The following is a 23,783-nucleotide window of genomic DNA, read 5'->3' as shown; positions in this document are numbered from 1 at the left end:
TAATGTTGGGGACATATGTCATTATTATATCAATTTACACTAGGGGCTGGCCATAGAATCTGACCAACTTGTCAATGGGGTGAATGGGTACAAAATAGAATCCAAATATCTCTGTGCCTGTGTATTTATTTTCATCAATAAAGATATAACTTTACACAACTTTATGTGTGTTGGGAATTATTTGTGTGTAAGTGTATAGATGTCAGGGTTCCCACAAGGCCAAAAAAAAGTTGTTTGCATGTACTCGTCCAACCAACCATCTCGACAGTCCTGATTGTAAAACTTTTGGTTTTTTTTTTACAATTTCCCCCAAAAGTCATGAACTTTTCGTCTAAAAACTGAAGATATAAAAGAAATGTTGTAAAATACCATTTCCTGCATGTCATGAAATTTGAATTACGTTCTGGTACACCAGAACGAAATAATAACACAATGTCTATGGAGCACGAATACACATGATCATGCATAACTCGCAAACACAAAATCAGAATCAACTGAAATTTTGGGAATAAGCTTTTTTCAAAGATATCTACTGAAAATTGGGAGCGATTGCCGAATAGGGTGCAACTCGACTAGTCTTATTACAAGACTGCCCTACCCTAGCCCTAAACTCTAACCCTAAACTCCGTAAACGAGGACTGGGCTTAAGTCTAGCAAGTTGCACCCTATTCGGTAAAGAGAATTGTAATAAAAAGAGGATGCTGGGATCACGAAATACTCCTTTAAATTGATGGTGTAATTTGGTCTCCAGTAATGCTATCTACAAAAGATCAAGTTAAAATAATATTCAAGCAGTTAGCAACACGATTCTATAAGATTTTTCTCATTCAGCAGGCAAAAACGACAACAAACACACACTTAAATTTGACCTATCTGCAGTTGATAGCAAAAAACACACGATTTTAACATACACCCAATCAAATAAAACAGATAGAGAAATGGAATGGCTTTATTTCACAGTTTGTCCCAGAGTCATACGGTATTCTATTCTTTAGATATTCAAATTCTAATATTCAGCATGTAAATGAGTAATTTAAACAAAAAACATACGAGTTCAACACACACCAAGACAAAATAAAACAGAGAAATGTAGTGGCTTTATTTCAAAGTTTGTCCCAGCGTCATACGGTATAGACTATGGGACATGGGCATTTATCTTTCACTTCCGTAGTCCACTCTTGGGCAGAACATAAAAACATAATAGGTCTGTCACACTACGACGGACTGGATCAACGTACATCACCGAATACAAAAATATTTTATTCGGTGGAAAAATCACCAGTCCGGCAGAAGATTCGGTTGGATTTTGGGTCCTATTCCCGTTCGTCTCTCTATGCGTTGTGGCCGCTAATAATCCTGCAGGCGTCTTATATCCGATCGTTCAACGTCCGACAAATGACCGGATTTGGGGTCCGATTCCCGTTCGTTTCTCTATGCGTTGTGGCCGCTAATAATCCTGCAGGCGTCTTATATTCGATCGTTCAACGTCCGACAAATGACCGGATTTGGGGGTCAACGTCCTACAAATGTCCGGATTTGGGGGTCCGATTCCCGTTCGTCTCTCTATGCGTTGTGGCCGCTAATAATCCTGCAGGCGTTTTATATTCAATCGTTCAACGTCCGACAAATGACCGGCGAATCCGTGGCATGTGGCACCAACAGGGACGTCCACCCTATCAGAAAAGTGGGGAGGAGAGGGTGTTTGAGAGGGTTTTGACCCCTTAGAGGCAGTGACGTAGCAAGCACTTTTTCAGAGGGTGAACAAAGTGGGGAAAGACAACTTTTAAGGGGGAAAACTTTGACGAAAATGGTCAAATATTGGCTAATAAGTACAAAAGGGCTACAAATCTGATATATCAGGGCAACCAGCGTCCGGGGGCAATAGATGTGAGAAACCTTTGGACAATGAAGGCCCAATTGAAGCCATTTGTCATTTTTGGATCAATTTTAGCACTATTATTGGGTACTATTTTAGTTTGAAACAGCCGCAAATTGGTGAAACGAAAGCCTAATTGAAGCCATTGAAAAGTTTTCACCATTATGATTATTGTATAATATAAACAATTATTTTAAAAATAACACGTGGATGTCCATAGCAGAAGCAAAAAGGAAGACTTGTCCATTTTTCAAAATGAAGGTGCAATTGAAACCATTTGCATGGGCACTGTAGGGCCTATTTACATTATTAGGCCTAGGCCTATTGTGTAGAAATTTAGTTTTAAAATGGAAAATTTGGAAAATTGTTTTGGTGCATCATTTGTACACTATTATTGCCTTAAACAAAAAACAAAGAAGGCCCGAACTGAATTTGCAAAATTTAAAATGTTACACTGATCCACTGACATCACTTAGATAAGACTTCAGACTCGTAATTTCAGGTAATACATGCATGGATTGATATGTTAAAGTCAGTTATAGACCTAAGTCCGTCTTAATACTGATTTTTGTGACAAAATGTCACGGGCCCTACATATCGACGGGCCGGCAGTATTTTTCACAGGCTTTTGGACCAAGGAACCACATTTAAGCACTGCCTATAATAATCACAGGCCTATACTTAGGCTTACTATATACTATCCTGGGCCTACTCAATAACGTACAATTGAACCTTTTCCATGTTTTCTCCTCTTTTTTCTTTCTTGTCAATCACTAAAACTGGTAGGAATTTGATATTGCGTCCTCTACCCTTCAGAAAGTGCCCCTCCCTCAATACTAGGCCTACTTACATGCATGGTCCTACTAATTTACGTGCAATTATTTAACTTTTTCTCTTCTCTTCTCTCTTCAATTTTTCTCACTTTCTTTTCTTTTTCTCTCCTTTCCCCTTTTTCTTCTTGTCAGTCACTAAAGTACTGGGGCAATATGATACTGCGTCACACACCCTTCAGAAAGTCCCCCCCCCCATGATCGATGCACATGTTCGCCATAGGCCTACATCCGGCACAAGCGCCTGCGAAACCTTGCAAACACATGCGGTATATAAACGAAAGAATAACGAACAAACCCAGGGTATTATACAGAACAGTACGAACACACATCGGACAACATCCGACGATGTGTATGCGGCACACTACGTTTCAAGTTTTGTGCATGCACAAAACTTGAAACGTATTGTCGACGGACTAAACAAACATCACCTAACACGAAACGCATTTGGCGGATAATAGCAGGACATATGAAGAACATAAAACGAACATTGACGAACACTAACGGATTTGCTAAAATACCATCCGTTTTTATACGGAAGACCGATCCGGTGTAGTGTGACACTAACACGGTCTGGGTCAACGTACATCACCGAATGCAAAAATATGCTATCCGGTGGTGAAGGCCTCACAGGAACGTATTTGCAACGAACACGGGCCGAGTGCAACGAACAAAGAACAGACATGAACGAAAGGAGAACGAACAAACTCCGGCAATATGCAGCACCATACGAACACGCAGCGGATAAATAGCGGACGTGTGTATTCGGTACACTCCGTTCAAGTTTTGTGCATGCACAAAACTTGCCGACGGACTTAACGAACATCACCTAACACGAAACGCATTTGGCGGATGATAGCAGGACATAAAAAGAACATAAAACGATCATTGACGAACAACAACGGATTTACTAAAATACCACCCGTTTCTTGTACGGAAGACCTATTCGGTGTAGTGTGACAGAAGCATAACAAATCAAGAGTAAATATATGTCTGAATTAATATCCAAAAAGTTCCCACGTTTTACTTTACTCATTTAGGAGTTATTTGGGGTTAAAATGTGTTTTTCGTGATTTTTTCCATTTTGCCCAAAAATGTCAAATATTAAAATAGCTGTAACTTTAATAATAAATTGAGTAGAAATTTCATTTCTATTGTAGATGTTACATGTCATATGGATTTCCAACACTGGTGAATAAAAATGTCATAGCACAACTCTAAAATATAAAAAAATGGCAAAAACCATATTTTTGTGCTATTTTGGCCATTTTGACCTAAAATGTAATTTTTGCATGGGAAAAAAAATAAATATATATTTTCTTGATTTAAAAATATGTCATTATATCAACCTAGTTATTCTGAACAAAAAAGTTAATGATGGTGAATGTCTGTGACCTATAGTTTTTTGATCTATGGCCCTTTCAAATTCACATATGGACTAAAATAGCATGTTTTTGTCAATTTTTCCAATATTAGGCTGAAAATGGTATTTTTTTGTAATTTTAACAAAATTTTCAGTGTTTGGAAAGTGGGAACTTCACATATATTATGGATATATTATAGTACTTTCATTTTAAGCCAGTTGTAGATCCACTGGTAGCTCGGTTTCCATGGCAGAAGCAATTATATCGTCAATTTTACTACTTTCAATGCAGCAAAATCATTTTAGTCATCATTTTACTGCATTGAAAGTAGATAAAATGCTGCTACCACGGTAGTGGGCATACTAGTGGATCTTGAAATAGCTTAACATTAAAGTACAATTACATGTTCATATTATTAAGTGAAGTTCCCACTTTCCAAAAACTAACAAGTTGGTTAAAATGGCCATAAAGGACCATTTTTGGCGTAATATTGGAAATATTGAACAAAAACATGCTATTTTAGTCCATATATGAATTTGAAAGGGCCATAGATCAAAAAACTATAGGTCACAGACATTCACCATCATTAACTTTTTTGTTCAGAATAACTAGGTTGACATAATGACATATTTTTAAATCAATAAAATTTATATTTATTTTTTTCCCCATGCAAAATTACATTTTAGCTCAAAAATGGCCGAAATAGCACAAAAATATGGTTTTTGCCATTTTTTATATTTTAGAGTTGTGCTGTGACATTTTTATTCACCAGTGTTAGACATCCATGTAATATGTAACATCTACAATAGAAATGAAATTTCTACTCAATTTATTTTGAAAGTTACAGCTATTTAAATATTTGACATTTTTGGGCAAAATGGAAAAAAATCACGAAAAAACACATTTTTAACCCCAAATAACTCCTAAATTACACAGTAACGTGCAACTTTTGAAAGTGGGAAATGTTATATTATTGATCAGTGATATAATAGCTATATTTTCATGTATAAACCATCCTCTACCCAGAAAGGGAGAACGAAAACTACTTTCTGAAGCACTTAGCAAGCCTTGTCCCATGGTCTAGTATTCCGTTTTTGAGATATTTAAATTTTAACATTCACCATGTAAATCAATGTAGGAGCTTTGTAGACGTACATCGGGTGCCAAAATCGAGCAAATTACGGCATGTCTTCAATATTTAAATTCGTGTTTTACTATCTACTGAAGATAGCTTAGGCCTATACTAAATCAATGGTGTAATTGTGGTCTGCAGTAGTGCTTTCTATACTGAATATCAAGTTAAATCAAGATAAATAAATACATTGTAAATAAAATAAATAAATAAATAAAATAAATAAATAAACAAAATATTCAAGCAGTTAGGTAACACGATTCTATAAAATACCGATTTTTCTCATTCAGCAGACAAAAACGACAACCAAAAGTTGAGCTATCTGCAGTTGATAGCAAGAAACACACTAGTTCAACATACACCAAATAAAATAAAACAGATAGAGAAATGTAATGGCTTTATTTCACAGTTTGTCCCAGCCTCATACAGTTTTCCGTTCTTGAGATATTTAAATTTTAACATTCACCATGTAAATCAATGCAGGAGCTTTGTAGACATCGGGTACCAAAATCGAGCAAATTACGGCAAGTCTTCCAATATTTAAAGTCGTGTTTTTGCTATCTACTGAAGATAGCTTATATTAAATTGATGATATAATTTTGGTCTCCAGTAGTGCTATCTACTGAAGATCCAAGTTAAAAAAATATTCAAGTATTTAGGCAACACGATTCTATAAAATACTGATTTTTCTCGTTCCGCAGACAAAAACGACAATCAACACGCACTTTAATTTGAGCAATCTGCAGTTGATAGCAAAAAAACACACGAGTTCACCATAGGCCTACACCAAATCAAATAAAACATATGGAGAAATGTAATGGCTTTATTTCATAGTTTGGTCCAGCGTCATACGGTATTCCGTTCTTGAGATATTTCAATTTTAAAATTCACCATGTAAATCTTCCAACATTTAAATTTGTTTTTTATCTATTGAAGCTTATTGAAGATAGCTTATAATTGATGGTGTAATTTTGGTCTCCAGTAGTGCTTTCTACTGAATATCAAGTTTAAAAATATTCAAGCAGTTAGGCAACACAATCATATAAAATGCCGATTTTTCTCATTTAGCAGACAAAAACGACAACCAACACGCATATAAAAGCTAAATTTGAGATATAACTGCAGTTCATAGCAAAAAACACAAGAGTTCAACATCACACCAAATCAAATAACACAGATTGGGAAATGTAATGGCTTTATTTCACAGTTTGGCCCAGCGTCAACGAGCATCACATGACATAGGCCTATCTGTTCGACTAATGTTTCCATCGTAATAATAAACCGTCTTATTAAGACGGTTTATTCAAAATATCTGCTTACAGCGGCAAGACCTACTATCCTTTTCAACAGAGCCCCTCCCCATGTCTTCCTGGGCAAAATGTGCACTTCTGATATATACGTTAAGTCTCACTTGCCGTGCTTTTGCAACTTTTTTGCCCACCCCCTTTCTTACTATACCTATGCGCGTAACATAAAAGCACGGACATAAAAGTGGCTCATGTGCAACAGGCAAGTAAAGGGTAAAGAAAATACGCATTTAACGCATTATGATTATAACTTTAAGCGATTATACCTACATTCATTGCAAAGAAAATCGTCACATCAGTCCAGTGGCGTACTCTGGTGGCGTACCGTGGCCGCTCCTACCCCGGAAGGCAGGGCCCCCCGGGCTGAAGAAAAATAAATTTTGGCGCCCCTTCCTCAACAGCCCGAAAAGGTTGACCCATTTTTTTCGGTGGTTTGAAAAAGTGAAGAGCAAAAAAAAAAGAATTTTAGGCGCTAGCGCCCTAAAAGCAATGTATAGTACCGTTTTTTCACAGTTTTTATACTTTTTCAAATTTGTCCGCCCTTTTTCTGTACTAATTCTTTTTGCCGCCGGCCCCTTCTTCTTTTTGGCCGCCCCCTACTTTGACCCCGAGGGGCTCGCGCACCCAAAGCCCCCCCCCCCCAAATACTCGCATGCAGTCAGATGCTTATTTAAGTTATTTTTGTCCTACAGCTATGAAAAACACTGCATGTTAAAAATATTAATGCTTCTGTCACACTACACCGAATAGGTCTTCCGTACAAGAAACGGATGGTATTTTAGTAAATCCGTTGTTGTTCGTCAATGATCGTTTTATGTTCTTTTTATGTCCTGCTATCATCCGCCAAATGCGTTTCGTGTTAGGTGATGTTCGTTAAGTCCATCGGCATGCACAAAACTTGAAACGGAGTGTACCGAATACACATGTTCGGTATTTATCCGATGTGTGTTCGTATGGTGCTGAATATTGCCGGAGTTTGTTCGCTCTCCTTTCGTTCATGTTCGTTCTTTGTTCGTTGCACTCGGCCCGTGTTCGTTGCAAATACGTTCCTGTGAGGCCTTCACCACCGGATAGCATATTTATGCATTCGGTGATGTACGTTGACCCAGACCGTGTTAGTGTCACACTACACCGGATCGGTCTTCCGTATAAGAAACGGATGGTATTTTAGCAAATCCGTTAGTGTTCGTCAATGTTCGTTTTATGTTCTTCATATGTCCTGCTATTATCCGCCAAATGCGTTTCGTGTTAGGTGATGATTGTTTAGTCCGTCGATTAATACGTTTCAAGTTTTGTGCATGCACAAAACTTGAAACGGAGTGTGCTGAATACACATGTTCGGAAGTTGTCCGATGTGTGTTCGTACAGTTCTGTATATATACCCTGGGTTTGTTCGTTATTCTTTCGTTTATATACCGCAGGTGTTTGCAAGGTTTCGCAGGCGCTTGTGCCGGATGTAGGCCTATGGCGAACATGTGCATCAATCATGGGGGGGGTCTGAAGGGTGTGTGACGCAATATCATATTTCCCCAGTACTTTAGTGACTGACAAGTAGAAAAAGGGGGAAAGGAGAGAAAAAAGAAAAGAAAGTGAGAAAAATTGAAGAGAGAAGAGAAGAGAAAAAGTTAAATTGCACGTAATTTAGTAGGCCTATGCATGTAAGTAGTATTGAGCATGTTGAGGAGGGGCACTTTCTGAAGGGTAGAGGACGCAATATCAAATTCCTACCAGTTTTAGTGATTGACAAGAAAGAAAAAGAAGAGAAAACATGGAAAAGGTTAAATTGTATGTTACTGAGTAGGCCCAGGATAGTATATAGTAAGCCTAAGTATAGGCCTGTGATTATTATAGGCAGTGCTTTAAATGTCGTTCCTTGGCCCAAAAGCCTGTGAAAATTACTGCCGGCCCGTCGATATGTAGGGCCCGTGACATTTTGTACTCCCATTTTGTCACCAAAATCAGTATTTAAGACGGACTTAGGTCTATTACTGACTTTAACATATCAATCCATGCATGCTTTACCTGAAATTACGAGTCTGAAGTCTCATATCTTAAAGTGTCAGTGGATCAGTGTAACATTTTAAATTTTGCAAATTCAGTTCGGGCCTTCTTTGTTTTTTGTTTAAGGCAATAATAGTGTAAAAAAGAGGATTTTTTTTCGAAATGGACCATGAAAAGTCCATATTGTTTCATAGAAAATCAAAAAAAAAAAAAATCTAGAAATTTGCAATTTATTTTGATGCTTTAATTGAATGAGAAATTGTTGTTTAAAAGGACAGACTTGTTGCAGTCTAAAAAGTTTTTTTATTGAATTATCAGTATTGTAACATGGTAGACTTGGAACAAATCTTAATTAATTTTTATTCTAAGAAGTAAGCAATAAAATGAGCAGAAATTTGCATAAATTTGGATTGGTAATGATTAGTAATATTAAATCCTACAAGTGTATCACAGATGGCAGATATCAAAAATTGTTTAAATGATTTTAAACAGCATTTTTATAGTGAAAAACTGGCATCACTTTCAGTGATGTGCGCCCTTATGTTAACTCGCTCATGCGATATGGACGATGGTGGAATTCAGCACCTTTGAAGAACTAGCGTTTGAACTTGAAAATCAGTGTACTATGAAAGCCGAATAGATTTCATTATGGAATTTGAATGTCTGTGATACTAGTGATGTGAGTAATTATGATTGTGTGTATTGGGGGGGTACATAGACCTGTCCCACCTGTATGTTCAGTAAGCTTATAGATTTCATGCACGTGAAAATGCAATGCTGTTGTTAATGCACTTGTCAATAGAAACCCTGACCCTGTGATACTAGTGATGTGAGTAATTATGATTGTGTGTATGGGGGGGATACATACACCTGTATGTTCAGTATTTAAGCTTATAGATTTCATGCACGTGAAAATGCAAGGCTGTTGATAATGCACTTGTCGATTGAAACCCTGACCCTGTGATACTAGTGACGTGAGTAATTATGATTGTAGGGGGGGTGCATAGGCCCGTATGTTCAGTAGTTAAGCTTATAGATTTCATGCACGTGAAAATGAAGACTGTTGATAATGCACTTGTCAATTGAAACCCTGACCCTGTGATACTAGTGACGTGAGTAATTATGATTGTAGGGGGGGGGGTGCATAGGCCCGTATGTTCAGTAGTTAAGCTTATAGATTTCATGCACGTGAAAATGAAGACTGTTGATAATGCACTTGTCAATTGAAACCCTGACCCTGTGATACTAGTGATGTGAGTAATTATGATTGTAGGGGGGTGCATAGGCCCGTATGTTCAGTAGTTAAGCTTATAGATTTCATGCACGTGAAAATGAAGACTGTTGATAATGCACTTGTCAATTGAAACCCTGAGTCCCTGACACATTCCAACCCCTGCCTGCAGTGCAGAGTACCCGAAAAAAATAGCCGGGCAGTTTATAACAGACAGGCATTGACACAAAATTTGTCCCTGTAGGGCCGGCCATGTGTTGTTTCCCGTCTGTCCGGGACTTGGCCGGGAGTTTTAACATTTTTGAAATTTAGCCCTGGTAGAAGTCCCAGCCACCCCCCCCCCCTGGGTACCCTGGCCATAAGGGGGGGGGGGGGCTGGAAATTCACAGCTGCATATAGCCATATCTTTGATAACATGGACAAGTATAGTGATGATGTACATTATACAAATGATGAGATATCCTAAAAATAGGCACAATTTCACGGCGATACCAGACGCGTAATGTTGCGAAAGTAAATTAAACGCCATTTTGTGCGTGGACGTTGCAATTAAAAAACTGCGATAATTTAAAATGACTGCAATTTGCAATGAAAAGCAAACCACCAAAAAAAACACATCCAACGAACCATTGATTAGCAAAAAGCCTGCATTTAATTCAAACAAAATATAATTTAATTTTTCCCAGATGTTCATTTAATTTTTGTGCATTAGCATTCTATTCAGTAGGCAAATTTCCCAATACTACAATGTACTACAGTACACACATAACCTATGATTCTGCATGGGCATAGATGCTTGTTATGTAACACCTTTTGTAATTTACACCCTTAATCCAAGGTTATGAATATGAAATGAGGGCTAGCTGTTTACATTGTCTGTTTGCATTGCAATGGACCTGTGATTTTGCACAATGGATCTTGTTATTGCATGCTAAAAATATCCCATGTTGTCTAAATGGAAGAATGTTTTATAAATGGGGGGGGGGGGGGGGCCCTAAAATTACACCCACAATCATACCCCTAATCTAACCATCGCAATAACCCTTTAAATCCTATATGTACCTCTACCGTATAGCCGTCCCTAATTCTAAACCCTAACCTAATTTTGAAGTCGACGCCCGACGTCGCGAAATGACAACCGCGTACGTCTAGAATAGCGTCGAAAGCGAGACGCGTCCAGCAAAAATCACGAAACACGTATAACTCCCATCGTTCCGCTTCCGCGGCGCCGTGCGCGCGTCGATAGACGACGACGTCGTCGTCGTCGATAAACTTGAACTCTATGTCCGAACCCCAACACAAAATACAAAAATATTTTTAAAAATCATCAAAATATATTGCATGTGCAATTCCTATTTTTTTTTTTTTTTTTTTTTAACTTTTAACTTAAAAAATGAACTTTTTCCTGGTCCACTTTGAAAAAGAATCATGTTAAAAATGATGCACCAAAAACAAGTGTCCAAATTTTCCATTTTTAAAACTAAATTTTTACACAATATGCCCAGGCCTAATAAGCTCTAATAGGCCCTACAGTCCCCATGCAAATGGCTTCAATTGGACCTTCATTTTCAAAAATGGACAAGTCTTCCTTTTTGCTTCTGCTATGGACATCCACGTGTTATTTTTAAAACAATTGTTTATATTATACAATGATTGTGAAAACTTTTCAATGGCTTTAATTAGGCTTTCGTTTCACCAATTTGCGGCTGTTTCAAACTAAAATAGTACCCAATAATAGTGCTAAAATTGATCTAAAAATGACAAATGGCTTCAATTGGGCCTTCATTGTCCAAAGGTTTCTCACCTCTATTGCCCCCGGACTCTGGTTGCCCTGATATATCAGATTTGTAGCCCTTTTGTACTTATTAGCCAATATTTGACCATTTTCGTCAAAGTTTTCCCCTTAAAAGTTGTCTTTCCCCACTTTGTTCACCCTCTGAAAAAGTGCTTGCTACGTCACTGCCTCTAAGGGGTCAAAACCCTCTCAAACACCCTCTCCTCCCCACTTTTCTGATAGTGTGGACGTCCCTGTTGGTGCCACATGCCACGGATTCGCCGGTTATTTGTCGGACGTTGAACGATTGAATATAAAACGCCTGCAGGATTATTAGCGGCCACAACGCATAGAGAGACGAACGGGAATCGGATCCCAAAATCCGTACATTTGTCGGACGTTGACCCCCCAAATCCGGTCATTTGTCGGACGTTGAACGATCGAATATAAGACGCCTGCAGGATTATTAGCGGCCACAACGCATAGCGAAACGAACGGGAATCGGACCCCCAAAGCCGGTCATTTGTCGGACGTTGAACGATCGGATATAAGACGCCTGCAGGGTTATTAGCGGCCACAACGCATAGAGAGACGAACGGGAATCGGACCCAAAATCCCACCGAATCTTCTGCCGGACTGGTGATTTTTCCACCGAATAAAATATTTTTGTATTCGGTGATGTACGTTAATCCAGTCCGTCGTAGTGTGACAGACCTATAATAGTCTGACCGACGATATTAAAGCCATAATGTACGATCTAGGCCTAGTATGAAATTGGGTTGTTTTTTTTCAAACCTGATTTTTTTTGCATATTTGTAATGTTTACACATGTCCCAACTTGTACTTAAATGGAATCGGCCAAATTTGTTGTCTTTGTAGGTCAACAGAGCAAAGTTCGACATATTATCATAATTTAAAAATTATGATATTATGTCCTCCCATAGAACTGCATGTTAAATGTCCAAAATAACCAGTGGGGTTTCTTTCACTTTACCTTGTTATTTCTAGTGTTGGCCGATCCAACCCAAGATCGGATCTGCCGATCTCCGATCTGAAAATTAGCAGATCGGGCCGATCCGATCCCGATTCAGATTCCTTAAATGTTATTTTACAACCAGTACAAGTTCATTCAAGTCGGGCCCCAGTAATGTTAACGGTCAAAGCTTAATTCCCCAAACCTGTAACTATGTAATATGATTACCGTTTTCAGACTTTTTTCATGTCAATATCAACCCAAATAAAATACCATTTTACACCCCAAGTCCCAGCGTTACTCACTCAGTGCCTCCGATTGTCAGGAAGTTTAATCATTAATCCATTAAATGATGTACCATCGTACGGTTTCGTAGTTCTATGCCACTAGTTTTAATATTGACAATGTGGCGACCGTCTATAAATAAATGATCGCGCATGCTCAGTTATGTCATGTGCGCAATTCTAAAAATAACATGCCCTCAAATTCACCTTGGGAAACCCGACATTGAAGGGCGCAGGGACTTCATGTATTTACAAATTTTTCCCAGGGACGCACTGTACAGTCGGGAGTGTTGTCACTGAGTGGATAATATTTTGTGGTTTTTAATTCGGTCTATCAAAGGGTGGATACATACATAAAATACAGTATGAAACGACATGATTCTTGCGGTGGTAACAACGTTTTTTGGAAACATATTGGCATTAAATAGTAGTAATGTTACATAAGAAAGTAACGGTAAGCTTAAAGAATTGTTGTGTACTTTTATTACTGTCAAGTTCAGAGATCGGTAAGCTAGATCGGCAGCTGATAGCTCATCTGCCGATTCAGATTCAAGGCCGATGCAGTCCATATCGGCACCGATCTCCGATTCACAGATCGGTATCGGCCAACATTAGTTATTTCAGCTCAAAATGAACAGAAATCCTTCTCGTCAGTTATAACTAATATTATTTCAACATTTTGAATAAAGAATAATAAAATCAAACTGACGGAAATCGTACATTAAGGCTTTAATAGAAAAGTCAGATGTTAATAGCAGTTACAATTTAATTATATTAAATATTATTTCACCCTGTATGCTCAAGATACAAATACACCCTATACATCTGATCAGACGATGCATGTCATGTCGTGTCATTTAAATGACCTTTGTATTTTGCTTCACTGGCCATGCTTACATAATATGTGTGTTTACCGGGTGTTTTATACACTACATTGTAAGGCCACATCGACAATACGCGGCCGGTATGTGTGACAGATAATGCTAATTTTCAAAACTGCAACTTTTAAACCATTTTCTATATCAAGTCCCGCGTCGGAAACTACAATTTACAAGGCATCAAAGGTGCCAGTGGAAATATTCTATAGGCTATATGTTGCTTGGCTTAGCTTGGATATTAAAGAAACTATGGGTAGCAGCAAGCCAACACCAGGTATGACATCGGCAATCAGCAGTGTGGTGCCACAGATTATTTTATGCTTGATGATGCTTGGTATGTCGGCACATTTTACCATCGCTCAACTGATGCTTATGGATAAAATATGCCTGTCTCAATACAACGAAGACATATGTGGTGAACTAAGTAAGCACGAGGATATAGAAAATAGCGTACAAACTGAAACTACACGCGTGAACACTAATATGCAACTGCTTTCCATGTTACCCGCTGGATTTGTAACTTTAGTCCTAGGTCCATTAAGTGATATCTACGGTAGAAAGCGAATAGTTCTTATCCCCACAGTTACCACCACTTTCCTAGCTTTAACAATGCTATATCAATCAATGCAACCCAATGTGATGCCTTCAGTTTTATATATTGGTTCTTTTCTGTCAGGTATAGGCGGTGGTATTATGGCTTTCATGTCATTAACTATCAATTATGTCACAGATAGTACTCCAGAAGAACAACGTACAGAAAAACTCAGCAAAGTATTGCCGTTTTTCTTAGTCGGTCAGATTATTGGTGGACTTGCTTCAGGTATTGTTGCCGAATACATAGGTACAAACACAGTGTATGTAATATTTGTAACAACCACTTTATTAACTGTGTTTTTCATCGCTGTTTTTATGGAGGACAGGAAAACAACATCAGAAAGTGATAATTTTTCTTTGCAAATGATATACAGCAACGTAACTGCAGGTGGAAAGGCACTTGTGGCAGCTAGACCTGGAACACAACGTCGACAACTTCTCTTGCTGGTCTCTGTTACTGCTGTCTTATTGATGATATGTATGGCTGGTAAGCAAATGTCTAGTTGTTAGCAAAGTTATAGTGCAAAAGATGCCAAAAGAATGTTTTATTGGAAATTGTATACAATCCATTATGCATAACTTCAGCATGTTCATAGATAAGTTAGTATATAAACAACATTTGATTTTTGTAAGCTTTATTTCCGGGCCTATTTTGAAGAACATTCTGTTGGGACACCAGTTTAGCGTTAAAAACTTTTAATATGTTTAATGACTGTTGTTTTTATTTAAAACATTTTATTTTATTTTAAGATGATGTCAAAAATCTCATATTTCATCTTATTTTTTCGGGGGGCATTTTGCAAGTTAACATTTCTTAATTTGATCGCTTACCACTTCTTTTTTTCAGCTGATATGACCTTGCTGCCTTTGTATGTGGCGAGAGCCCCATTGGAATGGACACCGGTGACCCTGAGCTACCACAATGCATTAAAAACAATAATGGTAGTTGTGGGCCAAGTGGTTCTTACACCATTGGTGCTACAGGTGACTGGAACCAAAGGCATAATTGGGGATTTTACATTGGTTATAATGGGAGCAATTGCTGGTGGGATCGCTAGTGCCATTAACGCCCTTGCTGGATCTACCTGGATCATGATGATAACTGGTGAGGTTCATCTTTGTGTTAATGATAATGACGATGAAGAAGAGGAACAAGAAGAAAATGCTGATGATGACGTTGAAAATGAAGGTGGTGGTGATGGTGGGGATGGTGACTATATGATGATGATGATGATGAATGGAGCTGGAGAGATTAATATTTGTGTTAAAATGATAAATATTTGATGAAGAACAGTAAGAAGAAAAAAGAAGATGATGGTGGTGGTGATGTTGTCCTCAGAAGAGGAGGGAGAGGAGGAAGAAGACGACGAGTTAGAGATGATGAAATTGATGATGATGATATCATGTAGTTATAATAATGTTGACAAACTTGGATGAATGCATTGAAGCTTTATTTGTACGGTAAAGAGATAATTTATACATGGTGTTCCAGGAAATGGAAAACGCACTTTGATTTCAAACTTGCTCGCGGTGTTATCCATCACTGTTAATCATGTTGATGTATGCATCGGTAAGACAATACTAACAACAATGATAATATAATAATTAATGATGATAAGCATAAGGGTGACCATGCTGACAATGAAGAGGAGGAGGAGGAGTGTGTGATGAATTTTTATGGTGCTACATGATTAAGAGGTGGGGGAGGAGTGGGTGATAAATTTGATGATGATGAGGATGATGATGATATTAAGAATAAGGATGAAGATATGATGATTATGATGATTATTATATGGTAATGATGATGATAAGGATGAGGAGGAGATGTACATGATGGTTTTGATGATCATCATTGATGATAATGATGCGTTATGAATAATGTTCGTATTTGGTATTTGAAAACGCCGAAGAAGGTTTAGTTAAGCGCGCTTCAGACTCCATATTGTACGTACAATATTGTATGTACAATACTTTTCGTGACGTCAAAAAGTATTGCACGTGCAATAAATAGTATGTACCGGGAAAATATATATTGTGCTACAATCGTTGGTTGCTTAATTGATACATAGTTGCCAAATTTCTAAGAGTGGTAAATTTAGTGAGTGTTCGTGCACGGAATGATGAACATCTTTTTATTACACAGCCGTGACGTTAGTCACGGCTGTGTCTTTTTTCTTACAGGTTCTTTCTTCTTTACACAGCCGTGACGTTAGTCACGGCTGTGTCTTTTTCTTACAGGTTCTTCTTTCTTTCTTTCTTCTTTCTGTCAACCATTACATTTGCTCTAGCACTCAAATGCTTACATCGATTTTGACCTAACTTGGTCACAATGATCATTGACCGTGCCCCTACTTGTCACATGAAACTTGAGGGGTCAAAGGTCACGCAGGGGTCATAGGGGTCAAAAACGTGATTTCAACTCAAAATGCATCTTCTCCTACAATTTACGTAGGACAGCGACCCCACTTGCACACATGCATTGTTATTACCCAGTGTCTATATGGTGTACACAGATTTGTGGTCAAAGGTCATTAAGGGGTCACTTCCGGTATAAAACGAAAAACCTTCAACAAATGTTATTAGCTAAGTAAAGCATAGCACAGTAACGGTATGTTCACACATGAATTGTGGTTACCCAATGTATATGTGGTATTTTTTTATTTTGGGTCAAAGGTCATTAAGGGGTTACTTCCGGTATAAAACGAAATACCTTTAAAATGCATCTTCTCCCACAAATTATGTAGGACAGTGACGCCACTTGCACACATGCATTGTCATTACCCAGTGTCTACGGGGTGTACACAGATTTGGGGTCAAAGGTCAATTAAGGGTCACTTCCGGTATAAAAAGAAATACCTTCAAAATTTTTTTTTACCTAAACAAAACATAGGAGAGTGACGGTATTTTAACACATGCATTGTGTTTACCCAATGTATATGTGGTATTTTTTTGTTTGGGGTCAAAGGGCATTAAGGGGTCACTTCCGGTCTGACACGAAAAACATTCAAAATGCCGCTCGGCCACAAATAACATGGCAAAGCAATGCCATGTGCACACATGCATTGACATTAGTCAATGTCTATGGCGTTTTCATATATTCTGGGGTCAAAGGTCAATAAGGGGACACAGCACGGCTGTGTTCGTGGTCTTAGACCACAGCTAAGTCTAGTTCTTTCTGTCAACCATTACATTTGCTCTAGCACTCACACGCTTACATCGATTTTAACCTAACTTGGTCACAATAATCATTGACCGTGCCCCTACATGTCATATATGAAACTTGCAGGGTCAAAAGTCACGCAGGGGTCACAGGGGTCAAAAACGTGATTTCAACTAAAATGCATCTTCTCCCACAACTTACGTCGGACAGCAACCCCACTTGCACACATGTATTGCTATTACCCAGTGTCTATGTGGTGTACACAGATTTGGGGTCAAAGGTCATTAAGGGGTCACTTCCGGTATAAAACGAAAAACCTTTAAAAAATTTTATTAGCTAAGTAAAACATAGCACAGTAACGGTATGTTCACACATGATCTGCAGTCACCCAATGTATATGTGGTATTTTTTTTATTTGGGGTCAAATCTCATTAAGGGTCACTTCCGGTATAAAACGAAATACCTTTAAAATGCATCTTCTTCCACAGATTATGTAGGACAGTGACGCCACTTGCACACATGCATTGTTATTACCCAGTGTCTATGGGGTGTACACAGATTTGGGGTCAAAGGTCATTAAGGGGTAACTTCCGGTATAAAACGAAAAACCTTCAAAATTTTTTATTTTCTAAGAAAAACATAGGACAGTGACGGTATGTTCACACATGAATTGTTGTTACCCAATTCATATGTGGTATTTTTTTGTTTGGGGTCAAATGTCATTAAGGGGTCACTTCCGGTCTGAGACGAAAAACCTTCAAAATGCCCCTTCTGCCACAAGTAACATAGCAAAGTGGTGCCACGTGCACCCATGCATTGACATTAGCCAATGTCTATGGGCGTTTTCATATATTTTGGGGTCAAAGGTCATTTAAGGGGCCACAACACGGCTGTGTTCGTGGTCTTAGACCACAGCTAAGTCTAGTGTCTTTTTGTATTCAACTGTACTTAATATTAAAAGGCCTATTAATACTAACGATATCAATAATATTAAAATTGTAATAATAATATAAATGGCGCATTCAGTTCTTATTCATTTATTTATAGATTTATTTATTTAGGCCTATTTGTTTATTTATTTATTTGTTTATTTATTTATGTATTTATTTATTGATTGATTACTGATTGATTAATTGATTTAGCGATTCATTTATACTGACATTTAGTCATATATTGATTTAGTCAGTTTCTTAAGTATTATTTGTAGGCCTATGTATTTATTCTGGTTTTGATTTGATTGATACTGATATTTTTATTGTTTTTTAAAGTTTTGGCATATAACATTATACATTATAACACGTTGTGTTATGAATTTGCAACAGATTTTTACATGTTGATATCGTTGAGGCATGTTATGATGGTGTATGTTATAGACCTACTTATGATCATCCCAATACATCCATAAACGTGTTAATGTGAAACGAGATTACTTGAAATATATATTTCAGAGTTGAAAGAGTTTCAACTACGAACATAATTCTAAAATATGTCTCTCTGATTGGTTGATTGTCAAGAGGATTACGGCATCCTCAAAGCCTCTTGCTGTAATTCTCTAATCGATATCTATTATAGGACCGATCTTTTGAAATCCATACAACCGTGTCAAATGAAATAGTCTCGGATCATAGTTTGTGGACGATACAACATTGATACGTCAGATTTCGGAATTGTATTAAAAATAGGCACAAATCACATTGAAAACAGCTTGAATGCTGGCAAAAGTAGATAAAATAACTATGGGTCGAATTTACATTAATCAGTGTCCTGGGCCAGGATAACATTTAGGACTCCTTCGCATTCTAAAACAATACTTTGAACACCAAATGTCCTTGCTTTCATTTTCTCATTTAATTTGTTTTAATTGTAATTAATTTCTTTGTCCACTGGCTCTGTGGTAAATCCGGTATTGCCCAATATTTATCGCCCATTACCCGTGTTAATCTATTTATTTATTAAATTGCACCATCTATTAAATTCCTGTAATACAATGTATAGGCCTAGTGTATTTGATAACAAATTTGTTTTTATTTTTTATTGGAATTTGGGTGCCATTACACGATTTCATATATATAAAATATGTTTGGGCATGGCGGAATTAGTATATGATTAAAGATAGACATACTCTTAGGCCCCCTTTTTTAATGTTTGTACATTATTAATATTAATATTTATGTACAAAATGCAAACGAATGTATATATATTTGATTGTTTTGTAAACATTAAATTTGATGTTTACTCATAATTATGTCTGGAAAGTCAGGGAAAAAACTAAGCAGCATCGGTATTTATAGTTTCCTGGGAAAGTGGATCAGATGAGCAGTGAGTAAAAGCATTCGCCCTAAATCTTTATTTGATTTTTATCTTTTTATGAATTTATTAGGCCTACTGGTAAAGTGCAGAAAAAACCTCAAAACGCACTCTAGGATTTTTCATCAGCAGCAGTAGAAATTTATCTTGCATAGATTTTCTGGTGTCCTCGCTTGGATTTAGCAAACAATGAACCGTCCGGGTTATAGCGCGTGGATTTAATCTGATTCAACTAGTCGTGGCACGTATATTTATTGCACGTGTAATACTTTTTGACGTCACGAAAAGTATTGTACATACAATATTGTACGTACAATGCGGAGTCTGAAGCTAGCCTTACGGTAATTTTGATGCAGTAAATTTTATTGATTTTTTAAATAATTCAGTGCGACGATAATACATGCATTTAATAACCATTGAATACTGTAAATGCAACTTTTGAATTCGTTTATTCTTTTATAAACGAAATTGGGCGAATAGGGTATCAAATTGCGCGTAAATAAACCATATTTATTTCTATGTTAAAATATTATGAATACGATTAAAGGAGTATTTCGTGATCCTAGCATCCTCTTTTTATGACATTTTTCAGTACATATCCACGAAAAAAGCATATTCCCAAAAGTTCAGTTGATTCCGATATTGCGTTTGCGAGTTATGCATGATTATGTGTATTACACTGCTCCATAGACAATACGTTGTAATTTCGTTCTGGTGCACCAGAACGAAATTCAAATTTCACGATATATTTGCTAAACGAATTAATCTGCAAGAAATATTTTGTACATACACATTATGTAGCCAGAGGTTTCCAGTGATATAAAAATCTCAACTTTTTTTGAGAAAAGTGGGGGGATGAGGCTGTGGATTACGAAATGCCCCTTTAATAGTTTTGAAACTTTAGGAGCACTTAACAACGGCCGAGTTCGTTTTTGTGAGGTTTTGCACGGCAAAGAGATTATAAACATATACAGGGTATGCCAGAAAAAGGAAAACGCACATTGATTTCGAAACTTGCTCGCGGTATTATCAAGTTGGTGTATGCATCAGTCATGATTATTAAATTAAAATTAAAATTATAATAACATTATCATTGTTGTTGTTGTCGTTACTACTATTATTGTAGAAGGGCCAGGAGCAAGGTGACTTCCAGGGGGATGGAGGGCAAGATGTTTCACATGGGGCAGCTTCCCATTATATCTTGTCGATATATAGCACGTTAGTGACATTATTTTCTTTTCAGTGCCAATTGCCGTTATGTTTGTTGGACCGAGTCAACCTGCTACTAGCTCCCTCAATTCCAAGCTTGTGCTGCCTTCAGAAACAGGTAATGTTAACTCATTAACTAAGGCTCAACAAATCAATGAATAAACACCCACCCATAATTATTATCAGTGAAGTAACAACATAAACTGTTTTGCTCGCTATATCGAACTTTTACCATATTGCGAAAAGTTCGAAATAAACCCCCCCCCATGGATTTAAAAAAAATCAAATCCAGAAAACGCGTTTGCACTCTATCAACATTTCTAAAGTGATCGATCAATCAATCAATCAATCAATCATTCAATATTAACACTATTTTCATATATTTTACCCCATTTTTAGGTGCGATGACGGCATTTTGTTCGTTTTTAAACAGCTTATCTTTCCCGATAGGAACAGTTGTCTTCAGTGCGATATATTCTAATACAATACAATCAGTGCCTAGTGCTACGTTCCTTACGACTGCTGTGTTCAATTGGATCGGAGCATTACTCATTATGTAAGTATCATGAATACCCCGGAATAAACACCCCATCACCTCCCCCAACATACACACACACAAAATACACGTTACAAACGCGATATAACATGTATAAACGCGTTTTGGTTTTGGTCAGAATGTTTTCGGTTTATGTAAAGTAAAAGGTCATGAAAACGTTTTTAAAACTGACGATTTGAATAATATGTTATTGAAAAATAATTTTTGTCAAACAGTTTTGCAAAATATTTTGTCAACACGTAAATAACATTACAATGTTCTGCAAACGTTCTGTGTTTGCTGGAAACATACTGATATAGTTTTACAAGGTTTGCTCTCTAATAGCCGGAGCTCGATCACGTATGTGTATGCGTATTCCATTTTCGTTTTCCATCTGATATCTTGACAATGCGGTACTGTAGTGCAAAATATGCTCATTAACCCAGCAAATACAAAACGTAAACTGTTAAACGTATTTTGGGTTTTGGTTTTGGTAAAAACGTTTTAATAACATTAACTGTCGGGTTTAATAAAGGTCATGAAAACGTTTTGTAAGAAAACACACTACAACTATCTTTAAAATGTTTTCAAATGTTATTGTAAAATATTTTGTGCAAATATTTTAGCCAAATATTTCGTCAGTACTTAAATAACATTATGTTAGAATATTTTGTCATAAGTTTACAAAAAAAATGTTATTGTATGTTATGAAAACGTTTTATACCCTAAATACTCTTTATATAACTTTATAAGCAACATTTAAACGTTTTCTGGCAGCCTTTTGTTCTTTTCCAACCTTTTTAGAATAATGTCGAAAAGGTTTTTTGTTTGCTGGGAAGTAGCTAATTTGTATAATTACACGTACATTTCGTTTTTTCCTCTTTTTTAATATCTGAAGATCCTTTGGGGGTACAGACACGTAACTTGGCAAGGAGGTAGCAGGGCTAGAGGTCCTCAACCTGATAGATTTTCAGCACAAAATATACAATAATAATTTATGCGTATGGTTAGGTTTTCCTTTTTTTCTCAGTATTTAGAGATCCGTACGGCCCAAATATTCTCAACCTGATTAGATTTTCAGCACAAAATATGCCAATTAAGCCGATTTGCATAATTAATTAATATTTGTTCTTCCTTTCTTGTATTTTAATTGTTGCTATCAATCTCTCCTCTTTCTACAGGCTTGCTAGATCTTATGCTATTGCGGATATGAAGAAAAGTGAGGACAAAAAGAGCTAGACAACTTCGGACATTTTACTCAAGTTTTCAGGGAGCATGTATTGAGTCAGTTGACAAGCCACACAGGGTGTTGTAATACATACCGGGTAGTTATGTGAAATTTTCTGAGTTGATACATTGTCAAAGTAAATGCAAGAAACGTATGCATATATGCTGATTTTTGTTACATTGTTTTTCGGCATTTAATTTTACTTATTATATTAATTTTAAATATCAAATTGATTTTTAAATATTTTTATATTGCATGTATACCAAACTGAGCGTACAAAATACTATATGCAATATTTTAAAATATTTTGATTTATGTTATGAATCTACATGGATATAATGAAAATGTACATAAGGTTATAAAAAATTTTTCAAAGTTGCTGCAAAACAATGCTAGTAATATTATTTTAAAATATTGACAAGCATTGACAAAATATTTTATAAACGCATTAATTTTTTGTTATATTATTTTTTTCTAAACATTATTTTCTAAACATTTTCACCCAAATTTTATATAACTTTAGCAAAATCTCCAAAACGCAAATTCTGGTTTGATCAGGCCTGTAAACAGACTTTTCTTTTCAAATTGTGCCTTAAACAGAACAGTCTGTAGAAGGGGTCTGTAGGCAATCTACTAAAATCTTTCTTTTCATGTGCATCGACATCTTGTGTGTGATAACTATACTGTTGATATTGCAATAAATTTGATTTGAATTATTTAATGCCAAAGCCTGTTGTTTTTTCTGTCAGACTGCAGTATCCCAATACTGTTATCAGAAATCCTCCAAATGTTGATTATATATAAATTTGTAGAAAGTAAGAGGGTGAAACCGGTACTACTTTGTTTTCATTCACCGAACAATTAAGTGTGGATTTGGAACAGAAAGATGGTTATGGGAAGTAGAAAAACATGGATACTTCACAAACCTACTTTCTCAATTGAAAAAACCTGGTTTCTTAGGAAATTGCCATTTGGTCTATAGCATTCCATCTATATATTCCAGTCTAGTAATAGTTTGATTAGAAAACGATGTTTGCCACTGAAATACCTGGTTTTTCATTTGAAAACCCATGTGTATCCAACTTGCCTTTTTAATTTGA

The 23,783-nt window shown here is 36.8% G+C and overlaps 1 protein-coding gene across 1 annotated transcript; it reads left to right on the top strand.

Annotated features, from left to right (window-relative positions):
* The first annotated feature begins 13,656 nt into the window (after positions 1-13,656).
* Positions 13,657-23,057, top strand: LOC140153047 (lysosomal proton-coupled steroid conjugate and bile acid symporter SLC46A3-like). Its single transcript, XM_072175647.1, has 5 exons — positions 13,657-14,731; positions 15,092-15,349; positions 20,955-21,038; positions 21,320-21,476; positions 22,637-23,057. The coding sequence occupies exons 1-5, from the start codon at positions 13,753-13,755 to the stop codon at positions 22,692-22,694; spliced, it is 1,536 nt and encodes a 511-aa protein (XP_072031748.1). The 5' UTR covers positions 13,657-13,752; the 3' UTR covers positions 22,695-23,057.
* The last annotated feature ends 726 nt before the right edge of the window (positions 23,058-23,783 follow it).

Source organism: Amphiura filiformis, chromosome 5 (genome assembly GCF_039555335.1).
Source record: "Amphiura filiformis chromosome 5, Afil_fr2py, whole genome shotgun sequence".
NCBI classification, from domain to species: Eukaryota; Metazoa; Echinodermata; class Ophiuroidea; order Amphilepidida; family Amphiuridae; genus Amphiura; species Amphiura filiformis.
Note: the sequence above shows the minus strand (reverse complement) of the source record. Positions and strands in the feature narration are given on the sequence as shown.